General features: G+C 35.3%; 1 protein-coding gene across 6 annotated transcripts in view; it reads right to left on the minus strand.

Annotated features, from left to right (window-relative positions):
* LOC110272493 (putative disease resistance RPP13-like protein 1) overlaps positions 1–21334 on the minus strand; it is a 66722-nt gene extending 45388 nt beyond the window's left edge. For 3 of the 6 annotated variants that reach the window (XR_008005888.1, XR_008005886.1, XR_008005885.1), the window contains exon 1: positions 17846–21334. Coding sequence is in view for 1 of the 6 variants with exons in the window: in XM_052257250.1 (XP_052113210.1) it covers positions 17851–21213 (3363 nt within the window). In the remaining 5 variants the exon portion in view is untranslated. Of the gene's footprint in view, positions 1–8791; positions 9146–16062; positions 16474–17146; positions 17216–17845 lie in introns of those variants that run through there. The other 3 variants (XR_008005890.1, XR_008005889.1, XM_052257250.1) reach the window with 3 other exon arrangements.
* Positions 21335–24722: the final 3388 nt, after the last annotated feature.

Below are 24722 nucleotides of genomic sequence, written 5' to 3' on the forward strand. Positions count from 1 at the left end.
AGCTGTGATCAAGTGTATGGTCCACTACGGCCTCTTGTTTGTCCATTTATTTACCAAAACAAAGTTTTAGTATAATTTAGTATGTTAGCTTGGTCAAACATGAAGGCTTATTGAATTTTCTAATTGTTGTAAAGCGTACAAAGAGCTCTGTATTTATTATATAAATAAACCATAGAACATAGAAGAATAAGTGTTTAATTTAAGATTAGCAAATTAATTAAACCATCAGATTTGACAAACACAAGATGAAAAAAAAAAAAATTTACTTACATTAAGAACCATACTTCATTGTCTTTAGAATATCATATCAACCATTTAGCCTATCTTCAGCTTTACTTGCTCCAAAGACCAAAATGGATCTTCCATTACCCACATTTTACCATCATTTCCTGGAAAACAATAATTTAAATGAGAATATTGTAGCATGATTTCACTTCTTTTTACTTTTTACATCACTTTTACACATTTTAGTTCTAGTTTTTTTTTTAATGGAATACGAATTTATTGAAATGAAAGTGAGAATACGTGGATGATAACTTTGCTGTTTGTAATTTACATAATTGCCATTGAACTTTGTTTTCTTATAGGTGCAAGGCACCATGCACTAGATCAAATATGATGAAAAAGGAAAAGAAAATTCATGTGATGCCTTATTAAATCAATTAGAAAATAACAAAACCATGTAATCAGCCTTTATCTAGTCTGGCTTCTTATTTTTACTGTGAGGGAAGTATGATTATAAAAGCTTTTTATTTTTTAGTTTTTAAAATTTATTTTTGGTTAGTTGATTCTAAAAGCTAAATGCATAAATTGAAAACATGTATCCCAGCAACCTCAACAACATTTTCATGTAGTCTTCAATAATGGTCGCCGGATATGACCACTGTAGGAATACGATTTTGCTATATATATATAAACTATTTTGGACCATAACAAGCTCACATATTCAAATGAGGAGATGCCAGAAGGTCATCCACTCACCAAGACTAATAAACCTATCATAACATTCACACAATTTTCAGAAGGAAAATTTTCAAACAATCTCAAAATACTGGTATGCAGGTTATAACAGTTTTATGAGAACTTATGAAATGCAGTAAATAAATATCACGATCCAAAATGAGCCATGACTGACGTTTAGAAAAATAATCCCATAAGAAGCCTAACATACTCAAATATAAGTTGAATAAGAAAGTTACAAATATGTTACAAGTTCTAAAACAAATAGTTATATATTTTTAATAAAAATTAAAGTAATTAAAAATAGTTGGATCCTGTTTGTGACATATGAAGCATATACATCTAAGAACTTGACAAAAAATAGGTACTCATTACAGATCGTTACTCTTAAATAGAAAGTTTCACATAGTCTAGTATTTGTTCTTGAAAAATATTTTTAGAAAAACAGAATGAGTTTTGCAACTCGGTGACCAGACAATATATCTATAATCGACATGAGACTATATAAATATTATTATAATAAGGGAATCAAAAAGAGAGTTCTCATATAGAAATCAAATCAAAATCCCACACATGGCCGATTCTACCTCTATGGTAACCCTTTCCTCTTGTGTGTTCTAATAGAATAATAGATCTAACATGTGACCTACACTTTAGGCTTGCAACACAGTCAGATGCATCTAAGTTAACGTCATAACCACCGTTAACTACGGTTTTCTAATACGAGTCTCCCAAACCAATTCAAAACATATAGTTTCAAATACAATAAATCTTTAATCTTTCAAATCTATAAGGTGTCGAATCAAATCAAATAATATTTTCTCATTAGAAATCTTTTTCAATCATACTTTTTTTCAATCATAAGAACATATTTCACAATTTCAAAGTGAGTGCTAACAAATACTTCAATGCTTTAAAAGTATACATTCGAGTAAATTAAAATATTCTAAAATAATATAAAGCTTTATCAAACATATATATAGTCTCATGTAAAATTTCTAAGATATGAATTTCGTAAAATTAGGGCTGCACACGGATCGGATCAGATCGAATATAGCCTAAAATTCTATCCGATCCGCACTGCACTCATCGGATCGGATCGGATCGGATACGAGATTCGCATTTTTTCAGATTGGATCCGATCCGCATACTTGCGGATCGGATCGGATTGGATCATAATTCAAAAAAACTATTTTAAGATTTTGTTTGGCTGTTTTTACAAAAAAAAGTATCCAGAAAATTTATTTTTCACCTGTTTAAACATATTTACTTCTAAAATATTATCAATAAAAGTTCTCTTAAATAACAAAAAAAATAATACATAAAATTTAAGTTCAATTATTCTAAGTTGAAGTACAACATAAAAAATTAAAAACAAAATATCATAAAATTCATAAAATAACACACTAAAATTCATATCACATTAGGGTTTACTTTCTTAAACTATGCTATTTATATGAGATGTGCGGATATGCGGATTTGCGGATCGCATCTGCGGATATCACTGCCAAATCTGCAATCTAATCCTACCATAGTGCAGATCGAATCTGATCCGATTCGATGACTCTGCGGATCGGATGCGGATAATTACCGCGGATATGCGGATATTATCCGATCCATGTGCAGTCCTACATAAAATAATTATTCAACTATATTAATTAAATTATTTTAATCAAATCAAAATTCTTCACCAACAATTTTATAAATATAATTAAAACTTCAGAATAACATAAACCAAAAAGTTAACGGTATAAATATAGAGCCTACTCACAAGTCACAACCTGGTTCCAAGGACCAAGACCAAACTCCGAGTGCCGAACTAAAAGTAAGAATAGTTGAAGTAAAATGGAACGAAAGAGCACAGAACAGCGGCAGCTCCAACAAGCAGGCAGAGCAGCGAACTGAGACACAAAGGAACAGAACCGGCATGCCAATGGCACGCAGCAACAACGGGTAAAGGTAGAGCAACTAAAGCATCATCAATGGCAGTGGTAAAACAGTGGCAGAAACAAAACAGAACAAGCAACCACTAATCAGGCTAGAATGGCAGTGCGAAGCAATTCGTGCGGCGTTTTCAAAAGGCCAAGGGCAGTGGCGAAAGGCTCCAGTGAAGGAAGAATAAAGGACAGAGCTGGGGCAAGCTGGCAGAGGCTCCAGCGGTGGTTTTTCCGGCGACAACAGCGCCACGCAGCTCGACGGCGGCCTCCTTCCACAATAACAGCAGCAGGGGCGGCAACACCCACCACCAACACCTCCCTTCCCGGCGACGAGCTCCGTCGCGTTTTCCTTCCCCTTTCTCGAAGTCTCTCTCTTTGGGTTCCTCGACGGCGGCGACAACTTGGTGGCGGCAGAGGCAGCACCTCCTCCCTTTTCTCCTTCGTGGTCTCTGTCTCTGTCTTAAGCTGTGGCGCTCTCTCTCTCTCTCGTACGCGCATCACTCTCCTTCCTCGCGCCTCTCTGCGAGTTCTGTCTGCGACGGCGACGGCGAACCTCCCTCTGCCGGCGCTGTCGTCCCCTCTCCTCCTCTTCTTCTCTCCTCTGTTCCCCTCATTCCTCTTTTTCTCTTTTGTTCCCTCTGTGCATGGGTGTTTGTGTGAGAGTGTGGGAGGGTTTAATACGGGGATTAGAGTTAGAATTTGAAAAAAAGAATAAGAGTAGTGTATGAATTTTGATAAAATTAGAGAGTAGAGTAACAATAAAAGATATCAAAGGTAAAAGGTTTCAAAAAACCTAAAAAAGTCAGGGACGTTACAATTAACATGCTAATGAAGAGATGAAAGTTAGAATAGAGTTACTGAATGATATACCCTGGATTGATGCTAATGTAGTGTCCCCACCACAAAAAAAATGGTGGGATTTTCACTAAACAGATTCAGATTACAAATCGTCAAGATTACAAGTCATTCAGACTCTCTTAAGGCTTTTTGCTAGATGCTCTCACACACATCTTAACACTCATTCATGCCTTATTTCTTTTACAGAAAACTGAACACCTCACACTAAACATATTTTGATTTCTAACTCATAGTATCCTAGAGACTAAATGTCTGAATTAAGAAAAAGTGACTAATCAATATGCTCTGATTTTACAATCTGAATGTTGGTATTCTTCCCTCTCTCTCTTTCAAACCTTCAACTATATAGTTCCCATCTGTCTCTTTTCAAAAGGCTGTAATGTTGCATTCTTGCTGTATCCTCATCATTAGGAGACTCCTTGTTGCATTCTAATTGTGCATGTGTCTCCTGCTCCAAAATTTCTTTCTGCTGAATTATATTGTGGTGGTTATATTTTTCATAGCAAAATTATATTGACATGTTCCCAAGATGCTCCTTGTTTTATTCCTACAAAAGAATCCGACATGTTTTTGTCCTTTTACCAGCATAAATGTTTGCTTCAATGATTGAGTAGATATTTCCAAACTTCTTTCACAAAATTTATTTTTATTACTTTTTATCTAATGTATTTTTTGTAATGATACTTATATTTTATTTTTAAATTGAATCCAGGTTTATTCAAGCATATATGTCTCAACTTCATAGTGAGAGATCCATTATTCAAAAGCTTCTGTTAAGCCAAACAATATAGCTAAAGGCTAAAGCTCCAACTATTTAGAGTGTGTTTGGGTTGTTTGTCCGGTATAAATATAGGTTAGAATACTCAACTTCATTTGTCAATTTATTAACGTCATTTTGTTTGACAATAAGGTTTCATGATCTATAATTTTTTGGTGGAACCACCAAGGTGTCCTTCTACGTCTTGCGAAGAAAATCTTGTTCAAATATTAGTGATTGAAATTGAATCAAGCTTATTGCAGCTAGGGAATGGAATGAGATTCATGTGTCAATATTTTCTCTTTGTATTTACGGAATAAACCTACATGACATGTTAAACTGTTTATTTATCTATTAAAAATCAATTAGGATTAACAATTTTTTTTTTTTGTTGGGAGTCTTGCTGTCTTTTAAAGGATAATTATCAAGGCTGTTTAGTTTTTTTTTTTAATATTTTTTGTTACCTTTTTTAAATACATTACCTAAATTCACTGTGTAAAACTAAAAAATACTAGTGAGTTTTAAATTATTTTTACTTAAAAATTAAATAGATGATATATTATTGATTAACGTGTCATATAAGCATGTTCTGAAGAGAGATCATGAAGAGACTAATCAGTCTCATGAAATTAAATATCAAATGCCAGAAAGGTTTTTTTTATTTTTTGTTGGAGACCTCGAAGCTCTTCGGAGAGATTGTCAGCCGGGATGGGTATTCACCTGTCAATAAATTAATAATACTAATGCTTATATACCAACCTGCAGCACTATACTGTTAAGACATAGAAAATGGAAGAGGGATGCAGATTTGACTGATTAAAAGGTGACTTTATAAAATGATCGCATGGTTTGCAGAAAATATATGCAGATGACAGTTATAACAATATTGTGAATGAAAATTGTAATAGAAAAGATGAACAACATGAATACATGATGTATCCTGGTTCAATCTCAAAGTGGGATCTACATCTAGTCTTCACCACAACAAATGATAGAATTTTTCACTATAAACAAATTCAAGTTACAAATACCAATTCAAGCCAATACAAAAAACAAATTTCTCAGACGGCAATATAGCTTTTTCTAGATATTCTCACATCCTAGCTCTCTTGCTTTTTTCATAACAGAAATTGATTCTCACTTTCTAAGCTCTCTCTTTCGTATAAACAGAATAACTCATATCAGCTCTCCTAAAATAGAATGAAACGATGAAGGAATGAAAACTCTTAAGAAAAAAAAAAGATAATTGTTCAGTGTAAATAAAAATATAAAACTAAGTTTTTCCTTCCTTTTTTTTCTTTGAAAATTTTGTAAGCTTTCTGCCTGTTTTTGACAGGTTGCTCCAACTGTATCCATATCATTGAAGGTAATCTTGTTGCATTTTGATTGGTCTATCTATCCTTGCAAAATTATGTTTTTCATCATCCATTTCTTTGTTTGATTTTGTAGGAGGATGATGTCTTCCATGAATTCTGCTTTTGAATTGATGCAGAGACTGCACCTCATCTGATTTGTTAGGGATTCATTGTTCCTCCATCATTCTTGCCCAGATTCCTTTGGTCTCCTAATAAGGCTTAATCCAAGTTTGCTCCGATTGGTCTCTTGCTACGCCAAAACAAACACATTAGAACAACTCATACAATTTTTGCTTAGTGCATAGTCATCACAAGGTTAATTAATTTCTTAATTCAACAGAAGTTAATACTAAGATAGTAAACAGCATACCAAACCAACGAGGGCCACGAGCTAGAAAGCAAGCAAGAGCAACATCAAGAAATGTAATGAAAGGCCTTAGATTTGGGTGAGTCAAGGGGTGGTGCAAAAGTAGCCGACAGAAATAACAATAAAAAGAAGAAAAACCGTTAATGACAAAGGCAAAAGTTGAAAGTAGAAGATTTCATCATTCTCAAGGGTTTATCCTTGAATTAACAAAACTATAACCTTCTAGTAATATATATAGCATTATGGCCAAAATCCCCTAACAGTAATAGGCACATAATACTATTCAAAACTTACTCAAAAGACATGCCTCAGAATTCATTTCTTCCTTTTATGTCACGGCCCAAAATGAGCCATGATCGGCGCTCAGGAATATAATCCCCAAGCAAGCCTAACCGACTCAAATATAAGTTGAATAAGAAAATTACAAATATTTTAAATAAATTTACAATGTCTAAAATGAATAATTACATATTTTTAACAAACAAAATAAAATAAAATAAATATGGATGGATCCTGTGACATATGGAGCAGATGACGTCTAAGAACTCAACAACGAATAGATACCCATTGCAGATCATTACTCTTGGATAGAAATGCTCACATAATCAAATATTTATTCATGAAAAATATTTTTAGAAAAACGGAGTGAGTTTTGCAACCCAGTGACTAGACAGTACATCTATAATTCACATGAGACCATATAAACATAATTTTAGTTAGAAGATAATAATTTATATAAATAAGTGAATCAATAAGGGAGTTCTCATACAGAAATCAAATCAAAAGTCCACACTTGGGCGGCTCCACCTCTATGGGTAGCCCTTTCCTCTTGTGTGTCCTAACGGAATATCAGATCTAACGTGTGGCCTACACGTTAGGCTAGCAACACCCCTGCTAGCTGGAGTCTGAGTTAGATGCATCTAAGTTAACGTCATAACTGCCGTTAACTACGGTTTTCTAATACGAGCCTCCCAAACCAATTCAAAACATATAATTTCAAATACAACAAATCTTTGATCTTTCAAATATATAAGGTATCGAATCAAATCAAATCAAACCAGATAATACTTTTTCATCAGAAATATTTTCTCAACTCATAACTTCTTCAATCATAAATAATTTCAAACACATTTCACAATTTCAAAGTCAATAAGTACTAACAAATACTTCAATGTTTCAAAAGTATATTTTCAAGTAAAATCAAATGTTCTAAAATAATATAAAACTTCATCAAATATATATAGTCTCGTAAAATTTCTAAGATATGAACTTCATAAAAATAATTTTTTCAATTATAATAAATTAATTATTCTAATCAAATCAAAGATCTTCAATAATAGTTTTGTAAATATAATTAAAAACTCAAAATAGCATAAACCAAAAAATGTAATGGTGATAAATGTAAAGCCTACTCATAAATTGGTCCCAAGGGACCGAGGAAACCAAACCAGAGTGCTAAGATAAAAGGGGAGGAAGGTTGAAGTAGAATGCAATGAAAGAGCACGAAATTCGGACCGAGGTAGTAGCAACAACTTCGATTTCTCACTGCAGCAACCTCAACAACAGCCCTAGTATCAATAACATAGAACAACCACAGTAACAATGGCAGCGAATCTAATAGCCTACGGTGGTTTAAAAACTGAGCAAAAACAGAAATAAACATCAAGCAGGATAGGACAGAGTCAATAATAGAGCTTTATGGCAAGACAAGGCAGAACAAGATTAGTCTTACCAAAGAAAAAGAAAATAAGGGATGGAGCATCAGCAGCTCCGGTGACCGCCCGACGTCGACGGTGAAGGACACAATGGAACAACGGTGGCGGCAGTTCCTCTCCTCTGACAGCGACTCCCACAGCAACACCACAAGCTCTGATGAACAGGGAGAGGTAGGGCTCAGCCCCCGGCGGAGCAGAGCAAGGGCAGAACGCGAAGCAGGCAGGATCAACAGCGAGCTCCGGCGGTGGCAGTTGCTCGACGACGGCGTAACAGCTCCTCCCTCCTCCACATACCTATTTCTCCTTGGTCGACCCTCACGCTTGCCGCCGCAGCGACGACAATGACGGCAACGGCGTGACTCGACGGCAAAGGTTCCAATTGGCTCCAGAGGCAGGACGGTGCATGACGATAATGGCGGTACATCTCCATTCTTCTCCGTCGCAATCTCGTGTGCGGGCTCATCTCTCTCTCTCCCCTGTGACAATGACGCGACAGCAATGCGGCGGCATGACCAAGCCTTGCCGTGCGGTCTCTCTTCTCTTCTTCCATCTCCCTCTCCCTCTGTTTCTTTCTATCTCTTTTCTTTCCTTCTTTGTGGTTTTGTGGTTCCAGAGAGTGAGAAGCGTTGGTGTTAGCATGTGTGTGTGTTAGGAGAGGGTTAGGGTTTAGAAAAAGGGGTAAAGGGTAGTTTAGGTATTTTTATAAAATTAGGGGGTATATGTAAAATGTTTCAAAAAAAACTTGAGATGTTACACTTTAGTTGAGGAATACTGTTTTGACTAACCAAGTTTTAACATGCTCTCAGGTAGCTTAAAAATAAAAAATAAAAAACCAACAACTAAGAATTTTGTGGAAAATTGGAAGAAGACACAAGATAAATTTAATGCTTGTGCTTACTTGTTTATGATCCCATTAAGATAGGCTGTACCGTGGGCATGATGGTTGTCTTTTACATACTTCAACCTAGCAAAAGCAAAACCCTTATTCACAATGGTTATAAAAAGGTGCACGAGAAAATATATTGTACAAGAAAATAGTCACAAGAGTAATGCAGTGCAGGATTATACCACTCTAAGAGTGGTCTACTCCAGCTTGAAGTTCCCGCCTGAGACAACAAAGTTCAAGTATATACATAGCTCCTTGTCCATGTACTCAACCAGCAAAGAATTAGTACATAGAAAACTTTTAAGATCATCTGCATTAAGAAAATTGAAACGAATAACTCAATTATTCTACAAGATCTTTATTTAAGCGTGCCCAAAGATTTCCTATGTTTTGTTTAATGCAGATTTGAAACAAGAGACTTTGAAGAGTATAGAATGATAAGAGCATTTTTAATGTTAAGATTGTACTTTAATGCCAATAAATTCTCCAGGAATCCTTCAACAGAATAGAGCAAACGTTACTTTAAATCCAAATAGATACTCATCCTTACAAGATTGGAGGTGCAGCACCCAAATACAATAAATTGACAAGCCCAGAAGAATGAATAGATGTCCCTATACATGAAGAAAGAAAGAAGAAATAATAAAAAAAAGGGGTAGAGCGGTTAAATGGGGGGAGGGGGAATTCCAAAATTGAGATTGTATCCTAAAAAAAGTTAACAGTTTTGTGATACTATATGTTCGGGGAAAGTAGGCATTGACTAGAGTGGTGATTAAGAGTGTTAAAGGAGAGGATTGGGTTTTGTATTTACCTGAAAAAAGAGTAGGATAAATTATTGAAATAAAAGTAAGATTACAGTAGGAGAGAATGAATATGATGTTGGAGAAGATGAAGTGAAGTGACTTTGGGATAGAGAAGGAGCAAAAGAGTTACCTGTTTTAAGATGTTGAGTCATTGAGAATCAGTTTCCCATCAAGTCGAATGCAGGGGATGTGGGGGTCCTTCCTCTCTATGCCTTCACCCAACAACGGACATTTGTGGATGTGGAGTTGCCTTAAAGAGGCAGGCAGCCTTATTATGTTCTCCAGCTTAGGGCACTCTGCAATCCATAATTCTCGGAGGGACTGTGACTGTGATACCTCCAGAGATATCAAATTTTCAAGTCTTTGGATTCTAAGACACTGGAGATTTGGGAAGGCTGGCAATGCAAAGGATGTAAGTGAATCACAGCTGTTGTTTATTGTAAGACTCGTTAGTGAGTGATGTTGTTGGTGTTGCATTGGGAATTCTACATTCTTGCAGTTATTGATCCGCAACTGTTGCAATGAAGGAGGCAAAGAATCCCATGGAAATGATATAGCTGATGAGCAATTTGATATTCCTAAACATCTGAGAGAGGTTGGTTGGGTGTGGGTCATGGCCTCAAACAGAGAATCCACAAGCTGGTTTCCTTCGAATCTTAGATGTTGCAATGAAAGTGGTAGGTCCCGCATTCTTGCTTCCTGTGTGTCATATATTTCTAATGAGCGTATGATGGGAGCTCTTGGCACATAACAACCAAGCTCCTCGCATCCTTCAATGACAAGTTCTTTCAAAGACGGAAGGAAAGTGGGCAAATCTCCTCTTAACTTTGGACAGTTCTTTATCCAAAGAGTCTCAAGTTGAGGAAATGGTGCATCATCATCATCATCACATGAAAATGACTCCCACTCCTCCCAGCAACGCATATCATAAAATTTCAGAGATTTAAGGGATCGGAAGGGTGTCTCCTGATGCTGATGAGTTCCATCAACCTTATAGAATGACCCACCAATCATCTTCAGCTTGTCGAACTTCGCAATGACCAGCCTCTCCAGAGAGGGTAACTGTCCAAGTGAAGGAAGCACCCAACAATTCCTGCATCCACCCAGCTGCAACTCAGTCATGTGGTACGAAGACCGCCCTACCCAATCCGGAAACATGGTACCTCTGTAACGCCAGATGAATAGCTTCTTCAAGTCTTTGTGAGGACGTAATTTGTCAAGTACATCTTTTTCACTTTGGGAATCACAAACCTCACTTTCTTCAAATGATGACCACCTCAATTCTAAAGCATTCAGGTGTATTTTTTCACCCATCTTTGCATTTGATGCTTCACCACTATTCTTAACATTCTCTAATTTCTCAATCAACAATGTCCCGTTAAGATGTGCTAGTTCTCCCAATTCTCCAATTCCATTCTCTTCATGATTGCCCACGATATAGGAACTTAAATACTGCAAAGCTTTTAATTTGCTCATCTTTTTTGGCATCTCTTCCAAATAAGTGCCGTCAATATCAAGATGCCGTAATTTCACAAGCTTTTGCATGTTGGTGGGAAGTTTTCGAAGTTTTGTACAACTTCTCAGCTTCAAGGTTTGTAAATTGTACAAGCAACTTAATGACTCGGGCAATGTCACGATGGATGTGTACGAAAGATCCAAATAACGCAAATGGATCAATTCACCAATTGAACGATGCAACAAGTTTTCATCATCTGAACAAAATTTAAATGACAAAACTCGTAAGCACTTCAATTGTTCTAGCAAGTGACAAGGAACGCTTACTCCCTCTGAGAATCCACCGTATTTATTCAACTTTATTTGCAACAATGTCCTCGCATGTTTTAACCTATCGCATGCTTCCATGATCTTCAGAAGAGAATCATTATCATTGTCGGGAGCACACGACAAGTGGCGAGTTTTGGTATCATGCTTTGCTTCATTCTTGAGTTTCAAGATTCTAAAAAAGAACTTTCCACCATAAAATGTTGCTAAATCATGCATGAGGTCGTGCATCACAAATGTATTAACATCAGAGTTGGAATGTTGAAAAAATGATCTCGAAACCAAATCATCAAAATATTTATAACCAGTTTCTTCTAAAGAGTTTCCACTCTTTGGTTGTAGCAACAGACCTTCTGCCATCCACAATAATGTCAATTCAACTCTATCAAATTCAAAGTCCTTGGGATACAAGCAACAATAAACAAAGCAGCGTTTTAAATATGATGGGAGGTGGTAATAACTGATTCTCAATGCAGGAAGAATCCCACTGTCCTCCTCAGAGAGTTCCCAGAATTCACTATTCAAAACATCATTCCACTCCTTTTCCTTATCTTTCTCTCTCAATAACCCTCCAAGTGTTTGAGCTGCCAAAGGTAATCCTTTACATTTTTTAACAATTTTTCTACCAATTTCTTCTAAAGTTGAACGATCTCGGGATTCGGCAGGATCCCATGCACGATTTGCAAACACTGACCAGCATTGTTCTTCATCCAACAAACTCAAATTGTGAGCTTCATTATGTTTAGTTTTCACCATAGAAGCAACCGCATCAAGACGTGTTGTTACAAGAATCTTGCCTCCCTCACTTCCACATTCAAAAGGAGTTGGAAAAATTTCCCAACCCTCACGATTGTTGCTCCATACATCATCAAGAACAACTAAGAATTTCTTCCCTGCTAGCGCATTCTTCAAATGATTTTGAGCTGTATCTAAATCATTTGAGTAACAAGGACTGCAAGTTTTCTCTATCAGAGCCTTTGTCACCTTAAGAACATCAAATTCCTCCTCACCAACACAAACCCATGCCTTCACATTAAATTTTTGCAGCACCATGTCATCATTGTAAACCAATTTAGCCAAAGTAGTTTTTCCTATCCCACCTATGCCTACGATGGGAATCACAGACAGCTCACCATCGTTAGCATCATGTAACAACAATTTCACTATGGTATCTCTCTCTTTGTCCCTTCCAACGAATATGTCAGATTTTTTAACTAGCGATGTTGATGGAAGCCTCCCTGCCATGTCCTTGGCTGCAATCTTTTCTAAACGAAGGATATCTTTGTGTTTTGCAATATCTTCTAGTCTAGCAATGATGTCTTCAATCCTAGTAACCATCTCCCTATCTTGTAAATTGAGAAAGCGAGACAGGAAGTTACCTGGTGGATCCTTCTGAATGGAAGCTTTGGTGGCAACTTCATCCAACAAGTCATCAGCATCATAGACAGCATCTTGGAGATTTTCAAGCCACCTCTTGACAGCAGGGTCAGTGATCTGTTTCTTCTCAGCATCATTCAGCACAGTTTCAACCACGTTTAGAATGTTCTCCAGCTTTTGAAGCAGCTTCTGGTCAACCTTCTTTCCTCGCATCATCTTGATGATGGCAGGATCGGACAGTCGATTAAAAAGAATACCGATAAAAGAAGAGAGAAAAGCTCCTCCAACAAGTGAAGCAACCATGTTCACAAGAGCAAGACTAAGAAAGGGAAGGAAAGGGAAGCGGTTTCTGTTTGGTCTCCAAACTCAGAATTCTCTTTCAAACGCAGAGAGTATGGAAGTGGTAGCAGGTCAACGAAATATTATTGTAATGTGGTGCATGCTGAGATTGTTATAGTTGACCAATAATAATATATGTTATCCCCTTTGGTCTTCATGATAAAGTCCATGTGAAGCTTCTTATTGTCTTTCTCCGAAGCTGTGAGATGCTTTCAGTGCCTTTGGTCTTCATCTTTCCATCTATTCTTAATATATAAAAGTAGGTACATAGGTTTACCCACATTACTTCTAAGTTATTTCTCTTCTTCTACTTACGCCATGTCAGTACTATCGCTTACTTGGCAAAATTTTAAAATCCACCACTCAAATCTTGTCAAATCAACTTTTATTTCAAATAAAAAAAACACAAAAAACAAAACCAACAACTTAACTTTTTCCAAAAAACTCTGAAAACTAAAGAGCTTATTACCTTTCTCATACTTCTCGAAATCCTCTTCCTCTTGGCACATCTTCCGTACCAAAATCTTATTTCCTCCATCCACTTCCGGTCTCATGAGCCATTGTTTTTTCCTCGAAACAAATTGTCCATCGCAATGTCCATCCCCGACGGAGCCGCATTGCATAAATTGCAGAAACCAAGGCAAACTCCATTCCTCCTGTTGCGGTTTTTCTGCTGGAGCTCGATTTTGGACCAACGTCACCGTTCGGCGCGCCAACATAGGAAATTTGTCCCATGTATCTTCCTAGAGATTTTCAACTTTTCCGTTTACTCTTCTCATTCTGTTGTTCAATATCATTTTCAATAGTCCTATTTATTTGTTATAAATAATAACATTTTAATTGTGAACTCATTATAAGTAGCACATGTTTATGTATTCCTCTTTTTTAAACAGTCCTCTCTAACGGTCACAACCAAAATTAATGTGCTTCCACAATTTACATTTATGTGTTCCTCTTTTTCAAATTGTTATTCCACATGTGCAGTGACTTGGAAAGGATTATCATTTTTGACCATGTCTTATTCTCTTTGTTGTAGAAAGATTTGCAGTGGTAATGACAGACGAAAAGAGTTAATACCCAAAATTGCTGTATTAAAGAGGTGGAGAGCAATCCTCTCAAAGAAAGGAAGACAAGAAGATGTGCCTCCAACATATGATTATGCAGCTTGGTTTGTTTAACATAATTTTTATTGCACCTTTCTTATTTTATTGTAAATTGATTCATAAGGTGATTTTGATGCCTATTTTAAAAATGTAGAAACACAATTATTTGAAACATTTAGATCTATCCAATTTAGACAAGTAAAGATGAGGAGAAAGCAATATCTTCGATCAAAGAGGAGTGCCAATTTAGCTTCTACTTCAGGTTAGTACAAAAAGAGTCTTATAACATGTTTTGTTCTGTTGAGCAATTCTGTCAAGACGATATGTGCCTCCAGCATATGATTATGCAACTTGGTTTGTTTAACATAATTTTTATTGCACCTTTCTTATTTTATTGTAAATTGATTCATAAGGTGATTTTGATGCCTATTTTAAAAATGTAGAAACACAATTATTTGAAACACTTAAATCTATCCAATTTAGACAAGCAAGGATGAGGAGAAAGCAATATCTTCAGTCAAAGAGGAGTGCCAATTTACCTTCCACTTCAGGTTAGTACAAAAGATGAAAATCAACCAATCACTATTTAGTAAAATATTTTTAAAAAATTAAAACAAAAACCTCTTATTTATTATTATTCAATTGAAACATCAAGTACTAATTAAATACATTAAAAGTGTCATAATAATAATAATTATAAAAAATTTCAGTTACAACTATTCAAATTCTACAACTTATACATATTAAGACTCTTATTACTTTTCATTTCTTAATTTCTCATACTAATTGTCAAAAATTTCTTAAATTTAATGTAACATTTTTATATGTTTTTCATTCTCATTCATTTATTCTTTTAATTATTTACAAACAAAAAAATCGCAGAAAAGACAAAGACTAGCCATTAATGCAAATCGAAAAATGAAAAAAAAAAGAAAATACAGTTTTGTATAACTCTAATATAAATAACTTATGTCTTTTTTAAAAATAAATAAATTTAAAACATATTTATAATATGTTCTCTAAAATATTTTTAATATAACATTTATTAAAATATACTATATAATATAAATAATCTACTTCTCCGCGCATTACGCGGGTCTCACTCTAGTTTTTTAAAATGCTCCCTACAACGAATCATTAGGTGGAAAATGTTTAACAATATCCACTTGTATTTATTTACTAACCCACCTACCATTCAATCTTCTCTATACCATAAAAAATTATTCACCTTTGTGGTTTCATTACCAGACAATATAAGGTGTGAATCCACATGTATTTTGTTATCAGACAAGCTGTAGTGTTTTGTTACATACTACAATGAATACATCTACTACCTTTTAAATAAATAACTTCAACATAAAACTACTTATAAATTTTATCTATTATTTTTGTTTGTTTATATTACAGTAAATCAATAATTTTCTCTTTGCTAAAGAGCAAGATAAGAAAAGAAACAGAACAAAAAGAGAACAGACCTAGGAAGCCAAATCACGCTGCACCACCATTATAAGTGGAGCATCATCTGGTTCAATGATTTCAATTAATTTGGTCTTCAATATTTTCATCTTTGCCAAGTTAGCCCGTTTTGCTTCACAGTTTATCAATACAGGCACATTTCAATGTTATCTTACTGTTTCAGTAGAGAGTTTAATATGTTCTATGAAATGGTTTGATTTATTATTTTTCAGCTTATGGATTTAGAACGATTGTGAAGGTACAAACAAACATGCTATGTATGTAAGAGGTTCCATTTCTAATAATGTGTCATATGTATAAGATAAAGAACAAAAATATAGTGATAAATTTATGTGACCAATGACAACTTTAAATATTATCCTTCCACTTTTATCATCATATTTTTTGGTGACAGCGTTAATCTGTAGTTGACAACAACATTTGGAATACAATGTAGAAATGAAAAACTATTATGCTAAAAGTTTCTTCTTCTACAATACACTCGCACACTTAGCTCTAGTGCAAAAAAATTAAACAAATAAGTGTCAAATAGAAATATAAGATGGATCGTTTACAAGCTTCATAACAGCAACTATAGAAGTGCTTCTTCTACCTCTCAAGAACCAATTAAACCATTTTGCAGAGAGTTTTGGATATCTCTTCAATTCTGGATTATTTCTGCGACAAAATAGAGGCCATGGCTTACTTTGTGACCATCCAGTAACTCAAATAAATCTAAAAAGGACCATGCAAAATACCCCGTTATTGTTGATTCATTCCTGCCAGGAAAAAAAATGTAGACGAAGTGGAAAATTAGGAAACTGAAGCAAATTTACAAAACAATCTCAAAAGTACTAGTACGACCGTTTATAACAGTTTATGAGAACTCATGAAATGCAGCAAATAAAAATTCTAAGGAAGAGACTAAGGTAGAAGAGTTACCCAGGCAATATATCCTAGTTCAATATGAATCTATATCCAGTCCCCAACACAAAAAATGGTGGGATTGGATTTTCACTAATCAAGTTTAGATTACAAATTTGTCAAGATAGATTACAAGTCACTCATGCCTCTCCTTTTTTTTCAACAGAAAAGTGAACACCTCACACACCAAACACTCATTTTGATTTCTAACTCATAGTATCCCATAGACTAAGGTGTTTCGAAGAAAGAGACTGACACATTAGAACCATCATTCACTCGATTTCTCAATTATCATTTTATTTTCCCATAACTTTTCCTATCACATAAGTATCCTGCTTCCCATATATTAGAGCCCTGTTAAGAAAAATAAAAAATAAAAGGAAAATGAAAAAAGAACACGAATATAAGAGATTAAGAGTTCTCATGAATTTATATTATGAAAGAGAAAATTAGGAAACGCAAGAAGTATATATTATGTGTCTCAAATATCAACAAAAATTTCATAGCTGAAGGTATCAAGTGTGGCACCTATACATGCATACAAGTATTTCACCCTTGACACATCCTGTAATGATGCATTGCTTGGTATTCTTTGACCTGACCACATGATAATTCAAGCCAAATCTTTATCAGTAAAATGCTACATAGCTACATAGCTATGAGTTCCAATTTAAGATGCTCACTTATTGGAAAGGAAATATGCTACATAGCTATACAATAAAATAATCTAATTGAAAAATAAAATACACTAAAAAACACCCCATCATTTGAAAATGGACTCTCTGCATCAGCCAAAACATAAATGGTGGTAGTTATACATAAATGAGTAGTACCCATAGTTGAGGACATTAATGAAAACTATGAAATGCTAAGAAACCTGAATGTTGAACTGCTAGTTGGAAATTTCATGTCATTTTGTAACTAATAATAAAAATTTAGAAACACAGAATGTGAAACATAATGAATAGATAGTGGTTAGTCCATTGCTATTTTTTTTTTGCCTTTTGGGAGTAATATGTTGAAAGAGGTTTTACCTTGATGCCCTGTTTTGCATTACTATAACACAGAACTAAATGAATGTGTTGGGGCCTGGGGGTTGTCATTGTGAGAAAGCATGTCACTAATCTTTTTCCCAAATGACATAATGAGCAGTGAAAAATAAGGCTCATAGAATGAGGATTTCTAAGGTTTAGAATGTAATATAGATGACAAAAAACAATGCTTTACCTGTTTTAAGATGTTGAGTCATTGTGAATCTGTTTCCCATCGACATAAATACCGGGGATGTGGGAAATGGATGGCCAAATGTGAGGGTCCTTCCTCTCTATGCCTTCACCCAACAACGGACATTTGCTGATGTCGAGTTCCCTTAAACAGGCAGGCAGCCTTATTATGTTCTCCAGCTTAGGGCATTCTTCAACCCGTAATTCTCGAAGGGACTGTGATTGTGACAGCTCCTCTAGAGATGTCAAGTTTTCTCGTCTTGCGATTATGAGGGACTTGAGATTTGGGAACGCTGACAATGGGAAGGATGTAAGTGAATCACAGCTGTTGTCTATTTCTAATTCCATTAGCGAATGATGTTGTTGGTGTTGCATTGGGAATTCTACATTCTTGCAGTTATTGATCCGCAACTGTTTCAATGAAGGGGGCAAAGAATCCCCTGGAAATGATATGGCTGACGAGCACTTTGAGATTCTTAAATATCTGAGAGAGGTTGGTTGGGTGTGGGTCATGGCCTCAAACAGAAAATCCACAGGCTGCTTTCCTTCGATACTTAGATGTTGCAGTGAAAGTGGTAGGTCCCGCATTCTTGCTTTCTGTTTGCCTAATATGTTTATTCGGAGTATGATGGGAGCTCTTGGCAGATAACAACTAAGCTCCTCACATCCTGATATGACAAGTTCTTTCAAAGATGGAAGGAAAGTGGGCAAATCTCCTCTTAACTTAGGGCAGTTCTCTATAATAAGCGTCTCAAGTTTCGGAAATGGTGCATCATCATCATCATCACATGCATACGACTCCCATTCCTCCAAGCAACGCATATGACGAAAGTCCAAAGATCTAAGGGATCGGAAGGGTGTCTCCTGATGCTGATGAGTTGCATCAGCCTTATAGAATGAGCCACCAATCATCTTCAGTTTATCACAACCTGAAATCAGCAATCTCGTTAGAGCGGGTAACTGTCCAAGTGAAGGAAGCATCCAACAATTCCTGCATCCACTCAGCTGCAACACAGTCATGTTGTGGTACGAAGACTGCCCTACCCAATCCGGAAACATCGTACCTCTGTAACCCCCGATGGATAGCTCCTTCAAGTCTTTGTGAGGACGTAATTTCTCAAGTATATCTTTTTCAGTTTGGGAATCACGAACCTCACTTTCTTCAAATGATGTCCAACTGAAATCTAAAGCATTCAGGTGTATTTTTTCATCCATTCTTGCACTCGATGCTTCACCACTATTCTTAACATTCTCTAATTTCTGAATCCATAATGATCCATGAAGATGTGCTAGCTCTCCCAATTCTCCAATCCCATTCTCTTCATGTTTGCCCGCAATATAGCAACTTAAAATTTGCAAATCTTTTAATTCGCTCATCTTTTTTGGCATCTCTTCCAAACCAGTTTCAAAAACATCAAGATGACGCAAATTCACAAGATTTTGCATCTTGCTAGGAAGCTTTCTAAGTTTTCTACACTTTCTCAACTTCAAGGTTTGTAAATTGTACAAGCAACTCAAAGACTCGGGCAAAGTCACGATGGATGTGTATGAAAGATCCAAATAACGCAAATGGATCAATTTGGCAATAGAACCATGCATCAAGTTTTCATCATCTGAAAAAAAATTAAATGACAAAACTCGTAAACACTTTAATTGTTCTAGTAAGTCACAAGAAACGGCTACTCTATCTCCCACTGAGAATAGACCATATTCATTATAAATTTGCAACAATGTCCTCGCATGTTTTAACCTATCGCATGCTTCCGTGATCTTCATAAGCAAATCATCATCGTCATTCTTGCGGCGAGCACATGACAAGTGGCGAGTTCTGGTATCATGCTTTGCTGGATTCTTGAGTTCAAGGATACTAGAAAAGAACTTTCCACCATAGAACTTTGCTAAATCATGCATGAGATCGTGCATCACAAATGAATTCACATAAGTGTTAGAATGTTGAAAAAATGATCTCGAAACCAAATCATCAAAATATTCATAACCAGTTTCTTCCAAAGTGTTTCCACTCTTTAGTTGTAGTAAAAGACCTTCTGCCATCCACAATAATGTCAATTCATCTCTATCAAATTCAAAGTCCTTCGGATACAAACAACAATAAACAAAGCAGCGTTTTAAATAGGATGGGAGGTGGTAATAACTGATTCTCAATGCAGGAAGAATCCCACTATCCTCCTCAGACAGTTCCCAGAATTCACTATTCAAAACTTCATTCCAATCCTTTTCATTATCTTTCCCTCTCAATAACCCTCCAACTGTTTGAGCTGCCAAAGGTAATCCTTTACATTTTTTAACAATTTTTCTACCAATTTCTTCTAAAGTTGAATGATCTCGGGATTCTGCAGGATCCCATTCTCGATTTGCAAACACTGACCAGCATTGTTCTTCCTCCAACAAACTCATATTGTGAGCTTCATTATGTTTAGTTTTCACCACAGAAGCAACTGTATCAAGACGTGTTGTTACAAGAATCTTGCAGACCTGACTTCCACATTCAAAAGGAGTTAGAAAATTTTCCCAACGCTCACGATTACTGCTCCATACATCATCCAGAACAACCAAGAAGTTCTTCCCCGCTAGCTCATTCTTCAAATGATTTTGAGCTGTATCTAAATCATTTGAGTAACAAGCACTGCAAGTTTTCTCTATCACCGCCTTTGTGACCTTCAGAACATCAAATTCCTCCTCACCAACACAAACCCATGCCTTGACATGAAACTTTTGTTGCACGGTGTCATCATTATAAACCAATTTAGCCAAAGTAGTTTTTCCTATCCCACCCATGCCCACGATGGGAATCACGGACAGTTCACCATTGTAAGCATCATCTAAAAGCAAATTCACTATGGCATCCCTTTCTTTGTCCCTTCCAACAAATATATCAGATTTTTTAACCAGTGAGGTTGATGGAATCCTCCCAGACATGTTCTTGGCTGCAATCTTTTCTAGACGAAGGATATCTTTGTGTTTTGCAATATCTTCTAGTCTAGCAATGATTTCTTCAATCCTAGTAACCATCTCCCTATCTTGCAAATTGAGAAAGCGAGACAGAAAGTTACCTGGTGGATCCTTCTGAGTGGCAGCTTTGGTGGCGACTTCATCCAACAAGTCATCAGCATCATAGACAGCATCTTGGAGATCTTCGAGCCACCTCTTGACAGCAGGGTCAGTGATCTGTTTCTTCTCAGCATCATTCAGCACAGCTTCAACCACATTCAGAATGGTCTTCAGCCTTTGAAGCAGCTTTTGGTCAACCTTCTTTCCTCGCATCATGTTGATGATCTCTGGATCAGACAGCCTGTCGAAAAGAACACTGAGAAAAGAAGAGAGGAAAGCTCCTCCAACAAGTGATGCAGCCATGCTCACAAGATCAAGAAAGTAAGAAAGGGAAGTGGTTTCTGTTTGCACTCCAAACTCAGAATTCTCTCACAAACACAGTATGGAAGTGGTAGCAGGCCAGAGAAGTATTATTGTAATGTGGTGCATGTGGAGATTATTATAATTAACCAATAATAATGTATGTTGACTTCATTTGTTTTATCCCTTTGGTCTTCATGACAAAGTCCATGTGAAGCTTCTATTGTCTTTCTCCAAAGCTGTGAGATGCTTTTCGTTTCTTTGGTCTTCATCATTCCATTTTTTAAATGATCTCTACAACGAATCATTAGGTGGAAAATGTTTAACAATATCCACTTGTATTTATTTACTAACCCACCTACCATTCAAGCTTCTCTATACCAATAAAAAATTATTCACCCTTCTGTTTTTATTACCATACAAGATGAGGTGTGAATCCACTTGTATTTTGTTAGCAGACAAGTTGTAGGGTTTTATCACATTGCATGCATCTGCTACCTTTAAAATAAATAATTTCAACATAAAACTCCTTTTTAGTTTTTATCTTTCATTTTTGTTTGTTTATATTACAGTTAATAATTTTTATCTTTTAATCCAAATGTAGTGAACTGATAAGTATGATGCTTAACAGATTATGGGGACCATCTTCCACCAACTATGAGAAAAACAAGGTGAATGGTCCTTGATTATATACAAAGAATAAAAAGGTTGGTATTTACACAAATATTTGTTGATTTAGTATTAGACTATAGAAATATCAAATATAACACTTTTGATTATAAATTAAATTACAGCATGGGATAATGAAGATGCCTATATACTTGAATTTGTTGCCACACTCTGATAGTGCCCAAGTAAAAGAAAGGAAGATATCTATAAGACAGGTCACATTACATAGCGCAAATTGAGTCACTAACTATGTTCATTCCTCTTCCCTTCTTGCTGTTTACAATCTACATCATCGTCATGAGCTTTGTTTCCTTATAGGTTCAAGGCTCCATGCACTAGATCAAATATGATGCGTAAAGAAAAGAAAATTCATGTGATGTCATATTAAATCAATGAGAAAATAAACCAGAAAACCATGTATTCAGCCTTTATCTATTTCTGGCTTCTACGCTTCATTAAGAGGGAAATATGATTTCTAAAAGCTTCTTTTTTCCCCTCAGTAGGTGATTCTAAAAGATAAACACATAAATTGAAGACATGTGTCCCAACAACCTCAACAACATTTTCATGCAGTCTTCAATAATGGTCCAATCTGATTTTGCTATTAAAAAAATTATTATATATAAACTATTTTTACCATAACAAGCCCACGTATTCAAAAGAGATGGCACAAGGTCAACCACTCACCAAGACTAGTAAACTTATCAGAACGTTCACACAATTTTCTACAAGCAAATTTAAAAAAAATCTCAAAAAAGTACTAGTATATGACAGTTTTTTAAGCTGTAATGATGCATTGCTTGGTGTTTGACCAAACCACACATTAATGCAAACCAAATCTTTATCAGTAAGACAGTAACTACATAGCACTATAAAATGTATGCATTTTGAGATAAATTTAGTATATCATATGGACTGAAATTATTCAAAAATATATAAATTTGAGCATAACTTTATTGCAATAATTTCTACTAAATTTAACCATAAAATTATGTTGGTCCATCATGCAACTTAAGATGCTCTCTTATTGGAAAGGAAATATGCTACATAGCTAGAAGTTTTATCAAAACTTTTTTATTAGGATGATGTGACATATCACATATTCATTGGGATTACTCATTGGAAAATACAGGATTATCAGAATAAGCCATAGAGAAAGAGATATACCATTTTAAAAATGTATATAGAAGAGTTGCCAAAAAGGAAATTGAATTTATTCAATTATTGCTATAAACCCCATGGTGTAACAGAGTATTGAATCAATCAAAGCCACTTACTCATACAGAAAAGTAATCTATTTGGTAACAAAAAAAAAAAACATGATTCTAAATCAAACAGCATAAAGTATCTCAGTAGTGGACTCAGCTAAGCTATCAAAATGATCAGTTTTATCAACAAATCTGAATGCACAATTTGTAGGTTATTCACAAAATTCTTTTTCAGTTGAGAAAGAGAAAGGGCTTCTCTGTGGTTACACATCTATTTCCTTCCATCCATGTGGAATCTGGATAATATCTGCACTCGATTTGTCAATCATCATTTTTTCCCTCAGCCTCTTTGATCATATCATGATCTTTCCACCCATATATTCTAGCCCTGCTGAAAAATAAAACAAAATAAAATTAAAAGATTATGAATAATACGGATTGTCAGGTATTGTGAATCTATGACATTAAAAACTAAATGAGAATTTGAAGCTCTCAAAATATAAGCTGTGCTCAATGTTGCCTAATATTCAATGCTAGGAAAAGGTCCTTCCATGATTCTACTTCTCAAGAACCAATTGTACCATTTTGCTGAGAGTTTTGGATATCTTTATAATTGGCCATAGCTTACTTTGTAGTCATCCAATAAATCAAATAAATGTAATAACGGCCATACAAAATAACCCTTTATGTTTGATCCATTCCTGAAATAATAAAAAATAAATAAATAAATAGAAAATTAAGAAACACAAGAAATACATATTGTGTCTCAAGTATCAACAAGAATTTTATAGCTGAAGTTATAAAGTGTGGCACCTATACTGCATGGAGGTTGCCATTGTGAGAAAGCATGCCACTAATATTTTCAAGAAATGATTAATAGCCAAGGGCATGGAATGTGTGATTATGTGTGACACCTTTTAATCTTTTGGCTCCTGTGTGAAGTGTTGAAACTATGCAGCAAGGGAATGGAATGAACTTTCCACCCAAAGCATATGATTTGATTTTCAACTTTGTTGCCATCTATTGTAACTTTTACTAGTTAAATTTCGCACTACAACAATGCTACACAACCAAAACTATTGTCAGAGTGAGGTGTTAAAATTATAGTTTAGGAGAATAAAAGTAAGAAAAAAAATCAGAAAATGGAGAAAGAAAGCAGAGTTGAAGGGATTGAAAGTAGTAAATGAGAAAACTAATTTGTATATTTACTAAATGAGAATGAATTACAATTACAATTCTATGTCAATAAATTAATACGCTAATGCTTATATATCAACCTGTAGTACTATGCTGTTACACACAAAATAGAAGAAGAATGCTATAACAACTAACCTATAATGGCTGTAACAGAATTACCTAGCTCAGTCTAATCCTTACTTATTGCTAACATACAAAAGTAGCTGCTACTACAATCTTTGCTCTAAGCACTTCATATTTGTAACATAATGACATTCTGAATGCATCTTGATTTGTTAAGGAAAAAAAACCTGCTAGTGTTTACAATCTCACAAGATTTGCAGAAAGATATGCAAATGACAATTTTAATGATATCTTGGATGACAATTTTAATGATATTTTGGATGAAAGCTATAATAGAAAAGATCGAGATATATCCTAGTTCAATCCCAAAAGTGA

This window comes from Arachis duranensis, chromosome 2, assembly GCF_000817695.3.
Source record: "Arachis duranensis cultivar V14167 chromosome 2, aradu.V14167.gnm2.J7QH, whole genome shotgun sequence".
Lineage (NCBI taxonomy): Eukaryota > Viridiplantae > Streptophyta > Magnoliopsida > Fabales > Fabaceae > Arachis > Arachis duranensis.